The sequence below is a fragment of the Oncorhynchus tshawytscha genome, linkage group LG19, assembly GCF_018296145.1.
Source record: "Oncorhynchus tshawytscha isolate Ot180627B linkage group LG19, Otsh_v2.0, whole genome shotgun sequence".
Lineage (NCBI taxonomy): Eukaryota > Metazoa > Chordata > Actinopteri > Salmoniformes > Salmonidae > Oncorhynchus > Oncorhynchus tshawytscha.
The window spans coordinates 6,118,187-6,139,766 of record NC_056447.1 but is presented as its reverse complement, the minus strand read 5'-3'; the positions used below and the strand labels follow the sequence as shown (position 1 = coordinate 6,139,766).

The following is a 21,580-nucleotide window of genomic DNA, read 5'->3' as shown; positions in this document are numbered from 1 at the left end:
AGCGATTTAGACAGCTAGCTGGGCCATGGTAGCAAGCTAGCATAGGATGGAGGTCTGTTATTAGCCACCTCGTGCGTTTCCGTTGGTAGGATTAGTGGGGTTCCGTGTGGTAGAGGGGATGAATCCAATTCACACACAAAAAAAACAATAGATATAGTTATAGAGGCCCAAGAAAAAATAAATAATAATGATAATAATAATAATAAATTGTCCGATAGGTCTATTCAGATAGCAGCCGATTAGACAGCTAACGGTTAGCAGACCGCAGATGGGCGTTCAGGTAACGTCGCGACGGAGGAGCCAGCCGGATAACTCCCTCTGGCTAGCTCCGGAATAATTGATGTTTGCTCCGGAATCGATGAAAGCCGACAGTCACACGGATAGCAGCTAGCTAGCTGCGAGATCCAGGTATGAATGTCCAGAGTTAGCGGTTGAAATCCAGGGACACGGAGAGAAAAATAGGTCCGGTATGTTCCGGTCCGAGCCGCACCGTACTAAACTGGCGATAGATTTTCGAGCTAAAGGATAGCTGATGACCACAAACCGTGGTTAGGTGAATACTAACAATTAGCCAGTAAAGAAGCTATCTAGCTTCTGATTAGCTTCAGGCTAACTTCTGGATTAGCTTCTGTGGAGGATTACAGATTTGAGGTAAATAATATTTCTTTTTTATATAAATATAAATTGGTGAGGCGGGTTGCAGGAGAGATTTGAAGATGAGTTTATGGAGAAAAAAATAATAATAATAAAAAGGTATGCGAAAAAAAGTTGTATATATATATTACGGGACACGACAAGACGAGGACAAAAGACGTCTGAACTGCTATGCCATCTTGGAATTTGACCAAGAAGCAGAGTGATTGAGTGATGCATCAGACCTGGCCTCCACAATCACCCAACCTCAAACTGATTGAGATGGTTTTGGATGAGTTGGACCTCAGAGTGAAGGAAACGCAGTCAACAAGTGCTCAGCATATGTTGGAACTCCTTCAAGACTGTTGGGAAAGATAATGCCAAGACTGTACAAAACTGTCATCAAGGCAAAGGGTGGCTACTTTGAAGAATCTCAAATATAAAATATATTTGGATTTGTTTAACAATTATTTGGTTACTACATGATTCCATATGTGTTGTTTCATAGTTTTGATGTCTTCACTATTATTCTACAATGTAGAAAATAGTACAAATAAAGAAAAGTCCTTGAATGAGTAGGTGTGTCCAAACCTTTCAGCGTTGTTGTGCACTTGTCAGCACCCTTTTACGTTTCACAGGGTTGTTAACCCCTTTGACTCTCCACTAAATATTATTTTGGCCCACCCTGAGCAATCCCGTTATACCCCCTGTCATTAGAACTAAGTGAAAAAGCAATAAATACCCCAAAATAAGATAATTTGTCTGAGTAATAATGCATGGTGTAAAATACTTCGGAAAAGTACAGAAAAAACAACAGAATGACATTAGAACTAAACAATTCACTCTGTGATGAAACTGAGACTGGTAGGCCGGCTTTTCCCATAGTCAGGTTTTTGGTCTTATGTTTCGTTGTCGTGCTGACATTTTGAAACAGTAATATCTGTCAATATCGCAAAATGAACTTGCTAACAACCTGTTGTCGTATTCGGGTGGTTGTTGTCGTCAACCAGAAACCGGAAACAGAGTATCCTGTCATTTGACTTTTAAAAGGAAAACAAAATCACTTAATTACTCAAAATAACGGTACTGAAGTGACCACGACTTTTCAATGTGGAAGAGGCTGTATCTATCTTGGTTGGTGATACGGATTCGGACACGTCCTTGCACTTTGAAAGCGATGATGTCGAGGTGAGTGAAATAAGTAAACAGCAGATGTATGTTTGGTGTTGTTGACGTTTAATCTATGAAATTTGGGGAATAGCTATCACATTGGCTTATCCTGTCATGATTACTTGCTTGGTACAGTCGAGCACATCCGCGGTGGCGCAGGAGCTTGAATGATAGCTCTCCCATGGAAATAGTTGCGGTGTATGAATTGAATTTATTTTGGGCAACAGACATATACAACGAAATGAGGATATCACTTGAAGGTATTCATTGAAACGCTTGTTTCCAAAGTGGTCCTCGATTTTCAAGAACAATAACACAAATGATTAAAAGACAAGACAAAATTACAAACAACGACAAATACATACATTTATATTGAGATCCTAAAAAGTGTCACTATTCACTGCACTTCTCCCTAACCTTAAAAAATCAACCATATTAATTTCACATTAAAACAATATTTTAATTGCACATCATACCGATCCTTCAAATAAATACACCTGACCAGCAGTAGGAGGCACAAGTGGAGTGGTTTAGCTGTATATAGTCACCTAACTAATTTGTTGTTATGTCTTGTTTCTACTGATGTAATTGATATGGAAACGGCTCAAGTGGCTTGCTATAGCTAGCTAGCCAGCTAGTCTGTCAGGCAAGAAAAGTTGTTTGTGGCTGTAAATTTGGAAAGCGTCAACCTCAGCTGTCCCTTTCACTAGCTAGCCTTACAGACAACCAACTAACTTCGCATTTATCTGTTGGGTTTATGTCATGGTTTGTCATATTTGCTAGATACAGATATTCATAGGCTATACATTGCCTATTTTTCCTATTATTTGACAGCTTACCTGTCGTGTTAAGGTAGATGCCCGCGCAGTTGAGCTCATATGATATTGAGTTGCAGTGATATCTGTTTACATAGCTAGCTAGCAAGTTGCTTGTTTTGTTGTGTTTCTACCGATACAATTCATTTGGAATCTGTCCCAGCTCCGTAACTAATCAGCTAACATTGGCGAACTCTGTACCACATACTTTGACCTGTTACCATCTATGGAAGGTAATCTGACCATGGGTATGGAAGTGTGTACCCTATATAGCCTTTATGTTTATAATCTGTCCCATCTATGAACATATTCATGAACATCTTTTTCCGTGTACTCTCTCCTGTCTGATTATCCATCAGTCTGATGGACATTCTGACCTAGGAAACAATCTGGCCACTAAGGGCTTCATAAAAAAAAATATATATATATAGTATAGTGTCATGATGATGGTGTGTTTGTGTGTGTGTGTGTGTGTGTGACCCCAATATAATTCTAGAATGCTGCTGTAGATTATTGAGAATTTTCAAAATAATGCACATTTTCTCACACATTTCAAACAAACAGACACAGCTCAAAAACAAAGAACAAATGACAATTACAAGTTACCTTATTTTTAAAGAGCACAACCTCTTATTTAATATTACACCACATGCATGTCAGTAGGAATAAGACTCACTGTGTTAATTGTGTAAAAACATTCACTATCAAAAAACGATTAACACGCAACCCAACAAAAATCTCTAGAGTATTTAAATTGTAGTAAATTTGACTAAATTGCTCCCTCAAAATGTACCAAGTATAATATATTATACTAATACATATTATTTACATATACAAAAAATGTGACCAGAGGACAATATTCAGAAAGTATTTCAAAACTCACACAAAGTAAGCTATTTGATTAACAACTATACCTACTTCTGTAAAAATGCAAACAACTATTCAGAGACTATTTCAAAATGCAGATAAGATTTAAGATAAGATTTAGTACAGACCTGGCTGGACACAAAATTTAGAAATAGTAGCCTACTTTGACAAAAATTCAGTGAATGCAACAAGTATTAGGTAGAGACAAGATACAAAACAACTGTTCAGAGACAATTTTAAAAAGTAAAAAGCCCTTCAAACTTCACCTGCTTTTAAATTATGAGTTACAACTCGGTTCACACACCTTGGTGCCACCCTCTTGGCTCCCCTCTTCCTTCCACTGTAGTCATATCACAAAGTGAATGCACAAGCTGCATTTTGAATGCCTTCAGGGACCAGCACCTGCGGTTTCTGGGAAGGGGCCTTTGCAGGGTCCCGCAAAGAATGTATGCATTTATGATGGACATTTTGAGCATCCCCAAAACATATTCTTCCACCTTTTTTTGCCCGTGGATTCAACACTGTAATAGCTTCTCATTTGGTCAAGATGGTCAACTACACTCCTCATTTTCTTGTTGTAATCCATTATTAAGGCCTGGAAGGTCTGGAAGAGAGAGCCGTTTCTACCACTTTTAAAAACAACTCCAAACCCCCTGCCTTTCACTTTAGGCACATGCTGTGAGGTACAAGCGTGAATCTTGTGACTTGGGTCAGACAAACTCCATGGAAACGTAGGCTACACTCTCGGGTTTTCTCCCTCTTCCTCCTTCTCTCACACTGGATCCTCCTCTACCTCTGCTTCCTCCTCTCCCTCTTCCTCCTTCTGTCCCTTTTCTACCTGCTCTTCCTCCATGTTCCTCTTCAAAACAAAACAACTAGTTAGCTGACTACAGTATATACAGCTAAACACTATTTCAAAGAGACCGAGAGCAATCATTCGAGCTCCACCGCTGATGCTCTCACCTGTACCAACCAAGTTATCATGACATGACTTGCTAATCTGAGAACGAATCCACAAGTTTCACAGCATCAAACATCGACAACACCAAACATATCTGCTGTTTACTTATTTCAATCACCTCGACATCATCGCTTTTCTGCCCCAAATATATAAACATTTAATGACAGAATACCCTGTTTCCGGTTTCTGCTTGGTGACAATAGCCACGCAAATACGACAACAGGTTTATTAGTTAGTAAATTTTGCGATATTGACACAAATATTATTGTTAGATAAGAAAGGCCGTTGACGGCCGCTATGGTTTTTGAGTTAAATATATTACTGTGCTTTGAGTGTTGCGAATTCAAGTATTTTTTGAGGTAAAGTTTAGGTAAAGTTGAGGTAAAGTTGAGGTAAAGTTGAGGTAAAGTTGAGGTAAAGTTTAGGTAAAGTTTAGGAAATGTCCAGGATGGGGCGGGACAGTTTAAAAGTTGTTTTTAGTCAACATGACGCTCTTGGCTCTCCTGCGGGAGTAAAGGGATGCTATGTTATTAGGCTATGAAGTACAGGTGCTTATCATGTTTGCTTTTCCTCTACAGGTGGCCATTCCTGTGGTGTCAGTACGGCTGGTGAAGAAACACAGGACAGCAGGCCTAGTACCTAACGGGTTGGCCATCACTGTGGACACCAGCCAGAAGGTATGGCTCAGCATAGTACAGCAGCACAATGCAATATGGCTCTACCACTCACAGACAGCTAGCATTATCTAGGCGTTAACCCTAACACTTTAAGAGTTTTTTTCTTCATAGAAGAGTTTCGAGCAGGCCGGGTTTTTTCGGGACGCCTATGTCCAAACACTATAAAAAAAATATTTATTAAAATATATATATTGTATATAAATTACCGTTCTAAAGTTTGGGGTAACTTAGAAATGTTCTTGTTTTTGAAAGAAAAGCACATTTTCTGTCCATTTAAAATAACATCAAATTGATCAGAAATACAGTGTAGACATTGTTAATGTTGTAAATGGCTATTGTAGCTATAAAAGGCATATTTTTGTCATGGAATATCTACAGAGGCCCATTATCAGCAACCATCACTCCTGTGTTCCAATGGCACGGTGTGTTAGCTAATCCAAGTTTATAATTTTAGAAGGCTAAATGATCATTAGAAAACCCTTTTGTAATTATGTTAGGACAGCTGAAAACTGTTGTCCTGATCAAAGAAGCAATAAAACTGGCCCTCTTTATACTAGTTGAGTATCTGGAGCATCAACATTTGTGGGTTTGATTACAGGCTCAAAATGGCCAGAAACAAATAACTTTCTTCTGAAAGTCGTCAGTCTATTCTTGTTTTGAGAAATGAAGGCTATTCCATGTGAGAAATTGCCAAGAAACTGAAGATCTCGTACATCGTTGTGTACTACACCCTTCACAGAACAGCGCTAACTGTCTGTAGCCAGGATAGAAAGAGGAGGGGGAGGTTCCGGTGCACAATTGAGCAAGAGGACAAGTACATTAGAGTGTCTAGTTTGAGAAACGGATGCCTCACAAGTCCTCAACTAGCAGCTTCATTAAATAGTACCCGCAAAACACCAGTCTCAACGTCAACAGTGAAGATGGACTCCGGGATGGTGTTTTAAGAAAGTCATACCGAGGATAATTTAGCTATTTTATTTTGAATTTGAAGACCCCTTGAAGTATCAAAATAAATATATACAACAATTATTTAATGGAAAAATTGTATTTGGCCCTATCTGGTAAAGACCAAATACATATTATAGTAAGAACAGCTCAAATAAGCAAAGAGAAATGAGTCCATCATTACTTTAAGACATGGTCAGTCAATGCGGAACATCTCAAGAACTTTGAAAGTTTCTTCACGTGCTGTCACTAAAACCATCAAGCGCTATGATGAAACTGGCTCTCATGAGGACTGCCACATGAAAGGAAGATCCACAGTTACCTCTGCTACAGAGTACAAGTTCATTTGAGTTAGCAGCCCAAATAAATTCTTCAGAGTTCAAGCAACAGACACATCTCAACATCAACTGTTCAGAGGAGACTGCATGAATCAGGCCTTCATGGCCAAATTGCTTACCATAATATGGACTTGGTCTATCACCAAATAGGGCTATCTTCTCTATACCAACCCTACCTTGTCACAACACAACTGATTGGCTCAAACGCATTAAGAAGGAAAGAAACTCCACAAATGTAATTTTAACAAGGCACACCTGTTAATTGAAATGCATTCCAGGTGACTACCTCATAAAGCTGGTTGAGAGAATGACAAGAGTTTGCAAAGCTGTCATCAAGGCAAAGGGTGGCTACTTTGAAGAATCTAAAATCTGAAATATATTTGGACATGTTTAACACTTTTTTTTTTACTGCGTGATTCCATATGTGCTATTGTGTAGTGTTGATGTCTTCACTAGTATTCTACAATGTAGAAGTGACCCTTGAATGAGTAGGGGTGTCCAAACTTTTGACTTGTACTGTACTTCCATAATTGTCTTTTACTGGTACCGGGTGACCTTCAGACGAGTCTTGTGAGGCCTGTGGGCATCCTAGAGCAACATAACCTAGGGGGGATAGTGTGTAGGTCAAACTGTTCGGACGCTGCAGACAGAAGTTGGCAGATCGGCCGTGCCGAATCCCAAAACGCTTGTGGGGGGTCGTAGAGCAAAACGGAGAACACCATCATGTTCGTGAGTCTCGCGATTTCCGCAGGGCGCGGAAATCGACTCTAGGTGGTTAAGACACTTTGTGTCCTTTATTTTGGCAGTTACTGTACCTGTAGTTTGTTCTCAACAGACACTGCTCTGATTTGAGAATATACAACATATCAGGTTAAAGGCCCAGTTCAGTCAAAAACGTGATTTACCTGTATTTCCACACTATGAGGTAGGAATAGTACTGTGAGCATTGGTGTGAAAAAACCGCCTGAAATTTCAGCTTTTTTTGTGGGATGGAGTTTTGGTGACCAGGCATTAAATGTGTTAATATACCAATAAGAAAGTGTTCCGATCCTCTCTGCCAATAATAGCTATGTTTCCCCTCCCCACTCTGACCACTCCCAGACAGTCCTAGCAAAATTCTAGCTTGAGAAATTGCTCTTTGCTCAAAGCTAGTTTTGTTCCTTTTTTACTTTTTTAATGGAAAAACAATCACACTAAGGTTACTCAGAAATTACTTAATATTGAGATAAAAATAGCACTATTGAACCATGAAAGGTCAAAGGTCACATCCATGTTCACCTTATTGACTATATACAGTTCTTCAGAGGTGTTTGCTTTGAGGATATGAGCAGTTTATTTGTAAATGAATTCACTTTTTCTGTACTTCATTTATCTCTGGGTCAGAAGCCCATTTTTCTTGCTGGCCCGACGGCCAGCAAAAAATCTTTCTGTTTGATGGAAGCCTCCACACTCGATGGATCTTAATATTTTTGGATGTGATTTATATGGAGTAGTCTATAGCTTGCATTCATGGAGCTATAGAAGACACGTTGACCCAATGGCTTCTTGCTACTTAATCACTTCGTGATGTATTGCTTTGATTTTTTAAATATATTTTTTATTTAATTAGATCCATTGGGTCCTCAATGGGGTGGGGTGGGGTTGGGGGAGGGGGTTGTAACTTCATTCTGTGCATCTGTATTCTTGTTTGCTAACAGTTATTATTATGAATAAAAACATTTGATTGTAAAAAGGAATGTACAGCGATCAGGGTGCTTGCGTTTTGTTTCAAACGGTAACTCAAGAGTCTGTTCTCGTTCTTCTACAAGTTAGTGGTGTGATGTAACAGGGCTCCTGACACAGCAAACACCTTTTATGGGGTTTTACGGCCCTTAGTGATGATGGCTAAAGGTGCTGACTGCCACCTGGCTTTGTTTTGTCTTTCATGTATTAGAGAAGCTGAGTAGGGGGAGACAGCTCTCACATAACTTCAATGACTAAATGTGTTTTGGGAATAGGGGTCTAAAGCAACAAAAGAAATGGAATGGGTAACACTTACTATACACCTATTGTCTGTTTCGTTTATCTAGTGCACAGCTGGATTGATTGGCTGAAGCTACTCAGTCATTGCATGTCATAAAAATGTCAGTTACCAAGTGAGAAATCTAACTTTGTTGACAACCTGTGCATCTTCACATGTGCTGTAATAGACCGTCAAAGATAGTGGATTTATTTGTATTTTTAACCCAAGTGTCTTTTTCTCTCTTGCAGTATGTGTTTGTGTCCTTGCTGTCCCGAGACAGTGTCTACGATGTCCTCAGGAGGATCTGTACACACCTTCAGGTGCGGAATAACCTCACAATATGCCATTGTCAAAGGGACTTTAGTATACCCGTAGATGCGGTACAAGGTCAGTGGAACGCAGACCTTGGGGGAGAGAAGTTTGCCGGATGGGCGCACACTAACCAAGTTGATATTTGCCAAATCCATCATGATTGCCGTATTGTAACAGGCCCACAATGTGGTTACTAAAGTCCCGTTTGGATACATTTCGCTGTTTTCAGTGCATAACATTTAGAAAGTTGTCCCTTTTTCGGGTTTAGAAAAAGTGGTTGCTAAATGCTAGCTCCCGTTCGTGTGAGCTGATGGCATAGCTAGCATACAGAAATTGTTGGTGGCAGTCAGACGTTATTTTACTGTAATGTAGATGATGATATGTACATGTACTGGGGTTGACATCCATACAAGCATTATACACCGATTTTTACCACCGATTTTTACCTCAACATAGTGTGAAATACACCTAAACAATAGCTTGAATGGGCTAATTTTGCTTGGGGGCAATGAGGCGATTCAGGATCTTTCCCCCCACTCGTTTCCATGGCATTTCCATTGTTTTGGTCGAGATCCATTGGCCTCTTTACCTCATCCATGGTCTGTGAGATTGAGCAGATATCGTGGATATCAATACTGATGTGTTACACAATAGAGAACTACTAATTACTGTATTTACAATGTAACCTTATTTTCCTCCTTAGGTGAATGGGAAGAAAAGCCTTAGCCTGAAGCAGTACTTGGAGGAGCCTAGCTCACTATCTATGGTAAGCCCAGCCAGTACACACAACGACACTACTCTGGATGCAGTACAGTAGGATAGATATGGTAGCCTGGGTGCCAAGCGGTTTCTGCTCTCTTACAAACATGGAAGGAGTGACAAGGAGTTAGCAAGAGATCAAAACACAGTCTCACACCCAGGAAACAGTTGTGGTTTAACCAACCCTGCTTTACACAACAGTCTAGATCCATCTGCTACTGTTTGTTGACTAGCTGCCAAAGACCATAAATTGAACTTGGCAATGTGCAATTTACAGCATCCCTGTACTTTATAGTAAGTGTGTGTAGGGTCAAAGAGATATCTGGGGTCATGTAGTGTAGTGTTAGAATTATGCAAGTCAGAGTTAGGCATTTGTTAAAGATGTCTATTTTTTAAAACTTTTACTGTTGGAAAGCAATATCCCAAGTATGAGCACAGTAAAGTACACACACTTTATGGTAAAAAAAAATGTTTGAGCAAAATAGAGTTTTTTAGACACTACTGCAAGGAGACTGGAGTGGTACTTTAAGTGTTTTGAATATGCCCCTACACATTACTCAACGTGACTCTCATAGTTGTAAATTGCACTACTATACTGAACAAAAATATAAAACGCAACATGCAATCATTTCTAAGATTTTACTGAGTTACAGTTCATACTGTATAAGGAAATCAGTCAATTTAAATGAATTCATTAGGCCCTAATCTATGGATTTTGACTATGTAGGCAGTTTATGGTAGAGAAATTAATATCAAATTATCTGGCAACAGCTCTGGTGGACATTCCTGCAATCAGCATGCCAATTGCACGCTCCCTCAACTTGAGACACCTGTGGCCTTTTATTGTCCCCAGCACAAGGTGCACCTGTGTAATGATCATGCTGTTTAATCAGATTCTTTCTATGCCACACCTGTCAGGTGGATGGATTATCTTGGCAAAGGAGAAATGCTCACTAACAGGGATGTAAACAAATTTGTGCCAAATGAGCTTTTTGTGCGTATGGAAAATGTCTGTGATTTTTTAAAATTCAGCTCATGAAACATGGGACCAACACTTTAATATTTTTTGTTCGGTGTATATACACTGAAGCATGCTTCTGGCCTTCCTTGTCAATTGTAAGTCCTCTTAAGAATAAGATAAGCGGAGTGCCTCAAACTGCTGTTTTTAATCCTTTAGTAGACCCTTTTTTGTTTGATCGCCGTCATCAATGGGTTAAGGGCATCACGGGATATTAAGAAGCTTAGCATGCTGCTATTTTACTCAGGCGAAAGTCATTTTTTTAGAGCTACTAAAGCAATAATAATCCACTCAGTGATGTGAGTGCTTAAAAGGGACCTCAAACTCGAACTGCCCTTCTAGCCTTTTCTCCTCTTGATCTTGTTTTTTACTCACTGGCATAATGGTTCCAATTCGTTTACAAAAAAATACATATCCAAATTAATAACAGCCGCTGGGAAAAAAGGCCAATATATAGAACAAGAGAATGCCCACTCACTGTTTCACTTCTTCGTAATTAAAGATACCTTTTCCTTTCAGCCTCTCTCAACTTCATCTCCTCTCTTCCTCTGTGGGCCTCTCCTCTCTTCCCCTTGCTCCTCTCCTCCCTCATTCAGGATGAGTTCCCTGTGGTCAATGACTTCCCTCCAGTGTTGAAGTGGAGGAGAAAGCCGTCCATTCCGTCCGTGTCCTCCTCTCTCCCAGACCTCCTGGGGAACTCCACCAGCAGCCTGAGTGCAGTGGACACCCCCTACCTACCCACTGAGGTTCCACTGACATTGAAGAGTAAGATCAAAGGTAAGCCCCGCTCAATCATCAATGTTCATGGGGCGACCCATTTCTTGGGTTGGAAAGGATTATTTTGGATAAAGAAATGACTCCAGGCTGCACATAAACGCCTAAAGCCTGATAGAAAGTATGTAGAAATTATAATGGACCTATATATTTGGAAATAACTGCCCTTTTTCCAGTCCACAAATAGATTTTGACAAATCAGTCCAAACAAAAGTATTCGCAACCTTCCTTTTGAGTTTTTCAATCCTTATGTGGTTGAATTCCTCGATGTTGCTTGCCCCTAGAGGTTAGAGAGGTAAACCTGGCCACAAGACAGTTGCCAGTTCGAAACTTTGAATCCCGGGTCTTATGGGGAAAGTCTAAAAGGAAGTGAGCAGGCAACTGGAGGGTTGCTGTTGTCAAGTCCTACAAATGGTGTACATGTTTTAGGACCTCTGTCAGGTCTGAGTTCAAAGCCTAAATCATACAGCAGGTATCCAGTGGACAATAACCTAACCACTGGTCCAAGGTCAGATATTTTCCAGCCCTTTTATGGCCTAGGTTAGGATTGGGATGACGGTAATCTGATCCATAGAGGCAACCTTTCATCCATCACACTGTCAGCACTCTCACAAACAGCCTGTCATGTTTCCTTCCCTCTCACCCACCCCCCAGCCCCCCACACACACACACACACACACACACACAGAGGTGGCAGGCTCTGAATAGACCCAGCTCAGTTGAAGCTTGCATGGGTGCCTGACTGACTGACTTTTTAAAATGTATCCAACAACAGACGGGCAACGACAAGCTAACTAAAACAGAAACAGGCTAACTTAGCTAAATGACTAAATTATACATACTTAATGACTAACATTTAAATGTAAGCTAGGCTCTGTTTTGGTTCTCTGTGCCTGACGGTAGTCTCTCGTGACAGGCGGGCGCCGATATCTCTTCCTTCCTCCACACGCAAGCTGTTTTTGCTAATGTAGCCATTGGAGTCACCTTTTGGGCCACAAGTCACAAGCTATTGACTCACACACTGATAAGTAGGGATCTATGGCTACTAATTACCCAGCCGATAGTCTTTTTCTAACCAGCGTGCATAGAGACACGTACGTTCTCCAATAAACTACCTGAACTCTTGATTTTTGTATGAGCTCAACTTCTTCTTTCCCTTCTACTGGCTAGAGCAGAGATGGACAACTGGTGCCTCCCCACCCCCCTTTTTTTTTAGGCCGGGGAACAATTAATAAAAGGAATATTTATTTTTACATTTGAACTCAACATACTTTTCCTTGAGAGTTAGAGGAATAGAGTACACAAGGTGCAATTTCAAAAATGTGGTTGTGCATCAGCATCAGCAGATTGGTAAATGAGTCTAGTGGCCAGCTATCTAAACTTCTAGTAAGCAGTTTAGATAGGGTGGAGGCAAACGTTTGCAGTTTTCACTATGGCAAAATGTGTAGAATTGCAGCAAATTAGCGGTAAAACTGAAGAAGAAACAATTCTCCGCCCCATGGCAAAATGAGAAGAATTGCTTGAAATGAGTTATAAAATAGCAAAGTCTTCTCTCCGCCCCATGGCAAAATGTGTAGAATAGCAGGATTATAGCATTAATTATTAAGCCAGTGAGGAGTTTATGTATGGGGGGCAATGAGTGTCGAATTTAGTCAAGATAAACTTTTATTGCCATTTTGATATGTGAGGCATATTTACTCTAATAGAAGGAACATAATGCTTAGGTTGTTACAAGTGTACTGATATAAGTGTGATGCACGTGACATCCCGGCAACTTTGAGAAAAAAAGACTTGACATCGGAGTTGTCCCTGTTGAAATTCGAGACGTTCTGTACATATTCGTGAGGCTAGCTTAGCATCTCACTCTCCATTGAATACAGGCGGTTGACGTCAACACCCCTCATCGAAGAGTTCAAAAAATTATTCAAATAACGAGATCTATCCACCAATCCAAAGACAGGAATAGGTGGGAGCTTGACAGCCCACTGTTCTGCTCTGTGGACAACAAATCCCATTGTTAGGGCGAAGACACAAGGTTGTAAATAAGTAAGGTTGTAAATGGATCCCCTGAGTTTCTCCAACTTGTCTGCCTTCAAGTTTAATTCCTGCTGCATTGGTGTCAGACTTGGGATAGGAGACGGACTGTGGTGCATAGCTGTTACATGCTGACCAGACCGGACACGTGTAACGGATGTGAAACGTTAGCGGTGGGGCGCGCTAAATAGTGTTTCAATCGGTGACGTCACTTGCTCTGAGACCTTGAAGTAGTGGTTCCCCTTGCTCTGCAAGGGCCGCGGCCTTTGTGGAGCGATGGGTAACGATGCTTCGTGGGTGACTGTTGTTGATGTGTGCTGAGGGTCCCTGGTTCGCGCCCGGGTATGGGTGAGGGTACAGTCTAAATTTATACTGTTACATTGATGCTGTTGAGCCAGATCTCTGGTTGCTGCGGAAAAGAAGGAGGTCAAAAGGGGGGTGAGTGTAACGGATGTAAAACGCTAGCTTAGTTAGCGGTGGTGCGCGCTAAATGGCGTTTCAATCGGTGACATCACTTGCTCTGAGACCTTGAAGTAGTGGTTCCCCTTGCTCTGCAAGGGCCGCGGCTTTTGTGGAGCGATGGGTAACGATGCTTCGTGGGTGACTGTTGTTGATGTGTGCAGAGGGTCCCTGGTTCACGCCCGGGTATGGGCGAGGGGACGGTCTAAAGTCATACTGTTACGCACGTTGCGTGCGCGAGCGTCGCAATATACAGTTAGAAATCCATGTTATTCAATTATTGCTCGCCAACGAGCGTCTGCGAAAGTCGCCAACGAGCGTCTGCGGAAGTCGCCAACGAGCGTCTGCGGAAGTCGCCAACGAGCGTCTGCGGAAGTCGCCAACGAGCGTCTGCGGAAGTCGCCAACGAGCGTCTGCGGAAGTCGCCAACGAGCGTCTGCGGAAGTCGCCAACGAGCGTCTGCGGAAGTCGCCAACGAGCGTGCGCTGAAAGTCCTGCCTCTCCCATCTCCTCATTGGCTTATAGAAGCAGGTACCCACGTGCCATCTCCTCATTGGTTATACCCACGTGGATGACTGAAGGACGAACTGTTTTGCCGGTAGTTGTGGTAAAACAATGAAAGTTTTACCATATAAGTTAAATGATGAAAAAGCCTGGAAGGAGGAGAGATGACTAGAAACAATTCGGTTGGCCGTTTTATGTGTGGAATAATTGTCGGAGTAGAGGACCTTGTGCATTTCAGGTAAAATAACAACTCAATGTTTATATCCCAGGACAAATTAGCTAGCAACAGTAAGCTAGCTAAATAGGACAAATTAACGTTAGCTAACAAGTGTAAGCTAACTAGCTAAATTGCCATACATGTTTAATGATTTTCAACCTGTCCCCAAATTAATGTCATTGGTTCAGTTTGTTTTGATATTTTAACCTGCGTGTGGTGATCGCGTTTGGTGTGGGGGAGCAAAATAAATGTATGCACGATAGCGCATGCGCACAGCCGGTTTGGGTTCCGTGTTAGCCACCCACATACTCAGCGCTGTGTTGACTGTGTAGTCTTTAGAGAAAGAAAAGCTCAATGATAACACTCAGGCCATTATGCTGTGGTGTGTTGTCTAAAGACGGGTTGGTTGTTTAGCAACAAAACCGGCACTTGCGCAATGTTTATTGAAAACATAAATACATATGTGAGCACTTGTTGTCTCTCAAATATATTGTTACAGTTGTTGGTTAGCTAGCTAGCAATTATTTTACCATATTAGCAAAACAATACATGGTATCAATAACATGATACAACGAGCAGTAGCAACCCACCTACGATTCCCCACATAGCAGCGTCTTTCATTGTTGCTAGCTATCTGACCATTCAGAATCACAATGCCAAACGGCCTTCTGCCTCATCGATGTGCGCGCATCATTTTTTTGTGACGTTGTCAGCCGACCCGTCTATACAGACAGAATAGCTTAATGCTAACGCCTTTTAGCATTGCTCTCTCTTGAGGTGTTGTCTATAGAGAAGCAACAGCTCAACGCTAACGCTAACCCATTTTGGTCTGTTGTGTTGTGTGCAGAGCGGAGTCTGGAGACGGAGAAGATCCTCCTGACAGAGCCAGTGCCAGAGCTGGGCCACATGGAGTACCAGCTGCTCAAGTTCTTCATCCTTCTGTGAGTACTGGACAAACTCACCAGGTGCTGTTTGTGTTCTCGTGGCGTGATGAGCACCATAGGAGTTGGCAAGGCAACCCAAACAGATCTGGGACCAGGCTTCGGACAGACCACAATGCACTCACATCACACACAGGGCTAAGGTCCTGTTACTATGCACTTAGGAAGAATATGAATTGCATTGACTTTCCTGGTGTCACCGCTCCTCACCTCCTTCTCAAAACCCATTGGATGAGAAGGTCAGAGGTCCCTCCCCTCTGACCTTCTCGTCCCATAGGTATTGAGAAACACGAGGAGTGACGACGTGAAGAATCAAGGCAATGCAATTGCGATTTTCCCTTGCTGTCATACTGCCACCTGCTGGTCATAGTAATTTTGACCAGTTCATATTACACTTAGTGTACATATTACACTTGCATCTCTTTACATGAGACATTTTTTTGTAAATGGCATTACGCTGTTATTTTTCATGGCTGTTAAGATTTTTATGGATTTTATAGCATGCTTGGGGGAAAAAAACTATGTTGAATCTCATGGCACTCACTCACATAATGATCCGTAGGCCTTTTACTATAGCTGTCAGTGTACACGTGTGTGGAAAACAATGTGGTGAAAGTGTATGTCTCTTGTCTCCCTCAGTATCATTCTGCTCATCATGTCCTCCTGCTACCTGGCCTTCCGTGTGTGTAGTCTGGAGCAGCAGCTGTCCTTCCTCAATACACACCCGACAGTGCACATGAGAGAGAGGTGAGGGACACGCATGGGCACACACATACACGTGCATTGGTTCACACACACAACCCGAGAGCGAGAGTTGAGTGTGACACACACACACACACACACACACATAAAGACATATTAGTTTATAACGTAGGTGCACAGGTCGAGAGACAAACTGGAGTAATCAAGGTGACCGACAGTGACACACACACACACACACATAAAGACATATTATTATACACACATTCAATACCACCTTGCACACTCTTGCTTGCATCAAGCTGATCTGGAGTGTCATCATTAGTCCAAGCTGTTGCAACTAAAAGGAGAGCTTCTATTGGACAAATTCAGGTTGGTCCCTCCCCTATTAAGATATGACGGTATTTTAGGTTTTTGAATAATACAAGTTCTAAATATGCTTCATGAGTAATGCATAACCCTAGGGTGGCAACACATACATTTGAAATGTTTTTTTTTTAATGGGGATTTCTACATTCTGATTGTTTTATACTGTTCAATCAAACTTCAACCAAACGTTGGAATATATTGGATACAGTGTTGTTTGACATGACAACGAATGAAAAATCCAGGGAGGGGTTATTTTAACTGGGTTGGAACCAAAGTGTTGGTCAGTGTTTCCCGGTGGAAGCTAATTAGAGGTTACATTCTAGGTTGTCTTACTTGATGTAGCTAAAATATTAATGTTTTGCCTATTCCTCTCTGATTTAGAATATGAAGTTACACAAATGACATGCTGATCTAGGTCTACACCAGCACTGGTATCAGACTGTATTTATTTAGCTAGCTAGCTACGTTTGCTCTGAATAAGCACATTTAGCCAGCTAACTATCGATGAGTATTAGTGGCTAACACAATTTATTTTAGCAGACAGTAAGATGCACAAGCAAATAGTGTCATCATAGAAGGCTTGTGGATTTACAGTACGTTAAGAAGCGCCGCTGTCACCATCTTGCTGCATCTGCAGCATTGACCATGCAGACAGTCACTGCGGGTAAACAGCAAGCGAAGTGGCTGTGACTCGTGGTAGAGCACTCTCCTTGGGTGACGGGGGGTGGGGCTTGGCGTGTGTGGAAGGAGAGCGGGAGAGAGACGACTCAAGTAGCAAAAAGAGTGAACTATAAAAAATAAAAAACTGGCATTGCACGCGGTGGAGTGGCGTAACACATTAAACAAACCATACATTGAAATACCGTAATACAAGGTCAAGTAAAAACCCAAACTGGTACGTGCATCAATACCGGTATATAGTCAAATGCGGCATGCCGCCCAGCCCTAGGTCCCTTCGTTCAGAAATGTTTTGCGACAGAATGAATAAATACAACCCAAAAGCTTACCTTGACTTGGAAGAGTTGCAGTGTTGGATAGCCTTAGCCAGCTAGCTAACATAGATAGCATTCCTCTCTGTTTGATTCAGGTCGGTGAATAGGCTAAATTAGCTGCATTATTATTATTATTACTAAGTAGGTGAAAAGTGAACTATGCTTCTTCTCCTGGCGTCACCAGAAAATGCTAACATACGTTTTTCAGGGATACAGTATTTGCAACCTAACTTCTGTTTCCTCTGAAAAACGGAAGCAGGAACTCCGCTCAGGCATCTTTCTACGCCTGCCACATTAGGTTAGTGAAGGGTAAACTAGTTACTATCTCCCTCTCTCTCTGCTGCGTCTCCTTAATTTCTCAAGAAATTAATTTGTTGAAAACTGTTCAACTATTGTCTTTCTCTGTCTGTGAGTCAACTACTCACCACACTTTATGCACTGCAGTGCTAACTAGCTGTAGCTTATGCTTTCAGCACTAGATTCATCCTCTTATCCTTGGGTGGACAAGTTGTTCATTCATACTGCAAGAGCTTTTGATAGATTGAAGAACGTCCTCCGGAAGTCGTCATAATTACTGTGTAAGTCTATGGAAGGGGGTGAGAACCTCCTAGGTTTTGTATTTGAAATCATCAATGTACCCAGAAGACGGAAAACTAATCTTTGTCCCCCAGTCCCTTTGTTCATTTCCTATCTCAAGAGAGTGGTGAATGCTTTGATAAGTCATATTTGCTGCATAGTCATGTTTTACTAGATATAACATTATATTCCCACTTCAAGATCAGATAGTGTTATTGCTATGCCAACGTGCATGTTTGTCTCCTCCCAGGTAACACTTGCTGTATGCTGCGTCCCCATTGGACAGATGTCCTGTCAGTCACGGAGGTTCTCCTGATGATTGGGCAAACAGAGACTCGGTTCATTTACCTGTCCCACCATGTAGGTGTGGAGGAGTGCCCTACTGGTTCAATGAGAAGACAATGACTTGAGAAAAGCCAAGACTGCACTTAAACAGACAGCCTAGTAGGGGGTGCCAGTGAGTCAATAATCCTCTTGTCATTCCCTAGAAAGACTATGGACCCCACGGACAAGAGACTAGGATGGAATGAGGAGAATGGAGGAGGATCGGAAGTAGAGGACTACAGAGTAGATGTCAATAGGGCTGTGCCAACCAAGTTCACCTGACCTTTGACCTCAATGTCCTTATTTTACTGCCAAGGAATTACAATTACAATTCCAGTCGACTGATCAGACACCTTCGCATTCAGGATTTCAGAGACTAGTCTTTTTTTTTTTTTTTTTTTTTTTTTCAGAGACTTTTTCAACAGGAACAGACTGAACCCAGTGGATGTTTTTTGTGTACACTTTTGTGGAGAGTTGCTGCCAGAGAGACTGAAGACCAGGTATTCCATTCCGATAAGGAACTCAACCTGACCTGGTCAAACAGTTCCCACCGCAACCCACCCGGCAATGTTTACTGAGCACCGTCACTAAGGCACGAACTCTCCTGTACCCTAATGAAGAAACTATTTCAATAGACATTATTATCAGAACTTTATCTGCCTGTCAGAATTGTGAGATGATATGCTAGAGTTACGGCTGAATTATAGCGGTCTTGTCATGCAAACTGAAAACATGGTACCGTGTGTGTCAGGTGAGGTCGACAAGTCATGAAGTGAAAGGTGCGCGCGTGTCAGTGTGGGTGCGTGTTTACGTGTGTATGAGTGTTTTCAACATTATGTGTGCAACTTAAACAAGTGACTAGGAATATCTCAAGGTAGCGTGCAGCTTCTCCACCTGACAAACGATGCCTGCATGTAATGTAACACTAGATATTGACCGAATTGTAAAGCCATTGTCTGTGACACTGTTGCATGGATGTTATCGATGGAGTGGAACTAACGCAGAGTAAAGCAGTGAAGGTATCGAGAGAGACGCAGGTTGACAGGGAATGTCGTTGCTGTTCACTGTTCTTTAACGTTCCACGTGGAGGTGTGTACTATAGAGATTGTACAGTACTTGAAACCTAATCATTGCATTTCATAGGAGATTATGTGTGGAAAAATATGGCCTCCACTTCAGCTACTAGGTGCACCTTTTTAAAGCGTATCTGACGCTGGTTCAGAGAGAATTGTGTAGACTAGAGTGTATTTAGTACTAGAGCCTATATGTATTTATTTGTGTGCAATTTTGTACTGAGTCAGAAAGGCATGTTGTTTTTAGTGAGTCGGTATGGGTGTTTGTTCACTGACATATTTCTAACATGGGTCGTGTTCATTTTGCACAAAATGGGGGGGAAACTGATTTTAAATGAACTACTTGGATTTGTCCAATCTTGCCCTAATGAATACGACCCTGTCTTGCAGTAGGGCTGGAGTCAGCAGTGCCGTGCGTAACTGTGAGACAGCAGTGACTAATAAACAGCCTTCCTTGCCTGTGCCTCTTGTGACCTTTGATCTCTTATGCACACACTTCCTTACCCGTGCCTCTTGCGACCTTTCACCTCATATAACTGGATCCCAACACTGGAAATGGAAACATCTGGAAGAAATAATGGAGGACCATCAACAGTAGGTCCTCCCCCTACTGACCTACAGCCTATTTACCATGCAGGGGTTACTTTATTACAAGTGTGTGGGATGTTAGTTTAGTTGGGAGAGACTATGGTAAACACAGTGATGAAATACCCACTCCCTTTCTTATGTATCAGAGGGTTAAATGTATGTTATTGTTTATTGTTTGCAGATGTGTTCTAATACTTACAGTGCATTCGGAAAGTATTCAGACCCCTTGGCTTTTTCCACATTATGTTACGTAACAGCCTTATTCTAAAATTGATTATAAAAAAATGTTTCCCTACACACAATACCCCATAATAACATGGCAATAACAGGTTTTTATACATTTTTGCAAACATATTAAAAGTAAAAGAGTGAAATATCACATTACATAAGTATTCAGACCCTTTACTCAGTACTTTGTTGAAGCACATTTGGCAGTGATTACAGCCTCGAGTCTTCTTGTGTATGATGCTACAAGCTTGGCACACCTGTATTTGGGGAGTTTCTCCCATTCTTCTCTGCAGATCCACTCAAGCTCTGTCAGGTTGGATGGGGAGTGTTGCTGCACAGCTATTTTCAGGTCTCTCCAGAGATGTTCGATCGGGTTCATGTCCAGGCTCTGGCTGGGCCACTCAAGGACATTCAGAGACCTGCATTGTCTTGGCTTTGTGCTTAGGGTTGTCCTGTTGGAAGGTGAACCTTCGCCCCAGTCTGTCCTGAACAGGTTTTCATCAAGGATCTCTCTGTACTTTACTCCGTTAATCTTTGCCTCGATCTTGACTAGTCTCCCAGTCCCTGCTGCTGAAAATCATCCCCACAGCATGATGCTGCCACCATCATGCTTCGCCGTAGGGATGGTGCCAGGTTTCCTCCAGACGTGATGCTGCCACCACCATGCTTCGCCGTAGGGATGGTGCCAGGTTTCCTCCAGACGTGATGCTGCCACCACCATGCTTCGCCGTAGGGATGGTGCCAGGTTTCCTCCAGACATGACGCTTGGCATTCAGGCCAAATAATTCAATCTTGGTTTAATCAGACCAGAGAATCTTATTTCTCATGGTCTGAGAGTCTTTAGGTGCCTTTTGGCAAACTCCAAGCGGGCTGTCATATGCCTTTTACTGAGGAGTGGCTTCCGTCTGGTCACTGTACCATAAAGGCCTGATTGGTGGAGTGTTGCAGAGATGGTTGTCCTTCTGGAAGGTTCTCCCATCTCCACAGAGGAACTCTAGAGCTCTGTCAGAGTGGCGATTGGGTTCTTGGTTACCTCCTTGACCAAGGTCATTCTCCCCCGATTGCTCAGTTTGGCCAGGCCACCAGCTCTAGGAAGAGTCTTGGTGGTTCCAAACTTAATAATAATGGAGGCCACTGTGTTCTTGGGGACCTTCAATGCTGCAGACATTTTTTGGTGCCCCAGATCTGTGCCTCGACACAATTCTGTCTCAGAGTTCTGCGGACGATTATTTCTACCTCATGACTTGGTTTCTGCTCTGACATGCACTGTCAACTGTGGGATCTTATATAGACAGGTGTGTGCCT

The 21,580-nt window shown here is 42.0% G+C and overlaps 1 protein-coding gene across 2 annotated transcripts in view; it reads left to right on the top strand.

Annotated features, from left to right (window-relative positions):
* LOC112218288 (GRAM domain-containing protein 2A) overlaps window positions 1–20,262 on the top strand; it is a 66,800-nt gene extending 46,538 nt beyond the window's left edge. The window contains exons 6-12 of one of the 2 annotated variants that reach the window (XM_024378944.2): window positions 5,025–5,123; window positions 8,657–8,728; window positions 9,424–9,486; window positions 11,094–11,274; window positions 15,333–15,426; window positions 16,066–16,173; window positions 18,313–20,262. In XM_024378944.2, coding sequence (XP_024234712.1) covers window positions 5,025–5,123; window positions 8,657–8,728; window positions 9,424–9,486; window positions 11,094–11,274; window positions 15,333–15,426; window positions 16,066–16,173; window positions 18,313–18,316 — 621 coding nt within the window. In that variant the 3' untranslated portion in view covers window positions 18,317–20,262. The remainder of the gene's footprint in view (window positions 1–5,024; window positions 5,124–8,656; window positions 8,729–9,423; window positions 9,487–11,093; window positions 11,275–15,332; window positions 15,427–16,065; window positions 16,174–18,312) is intronic. The other variant, XM_024378943.2, reaches the window with a different exon arrangement.
* The last annotated feature ends 1,318 nt before the right edge of the window (window positions 20,263–21,580 follow it).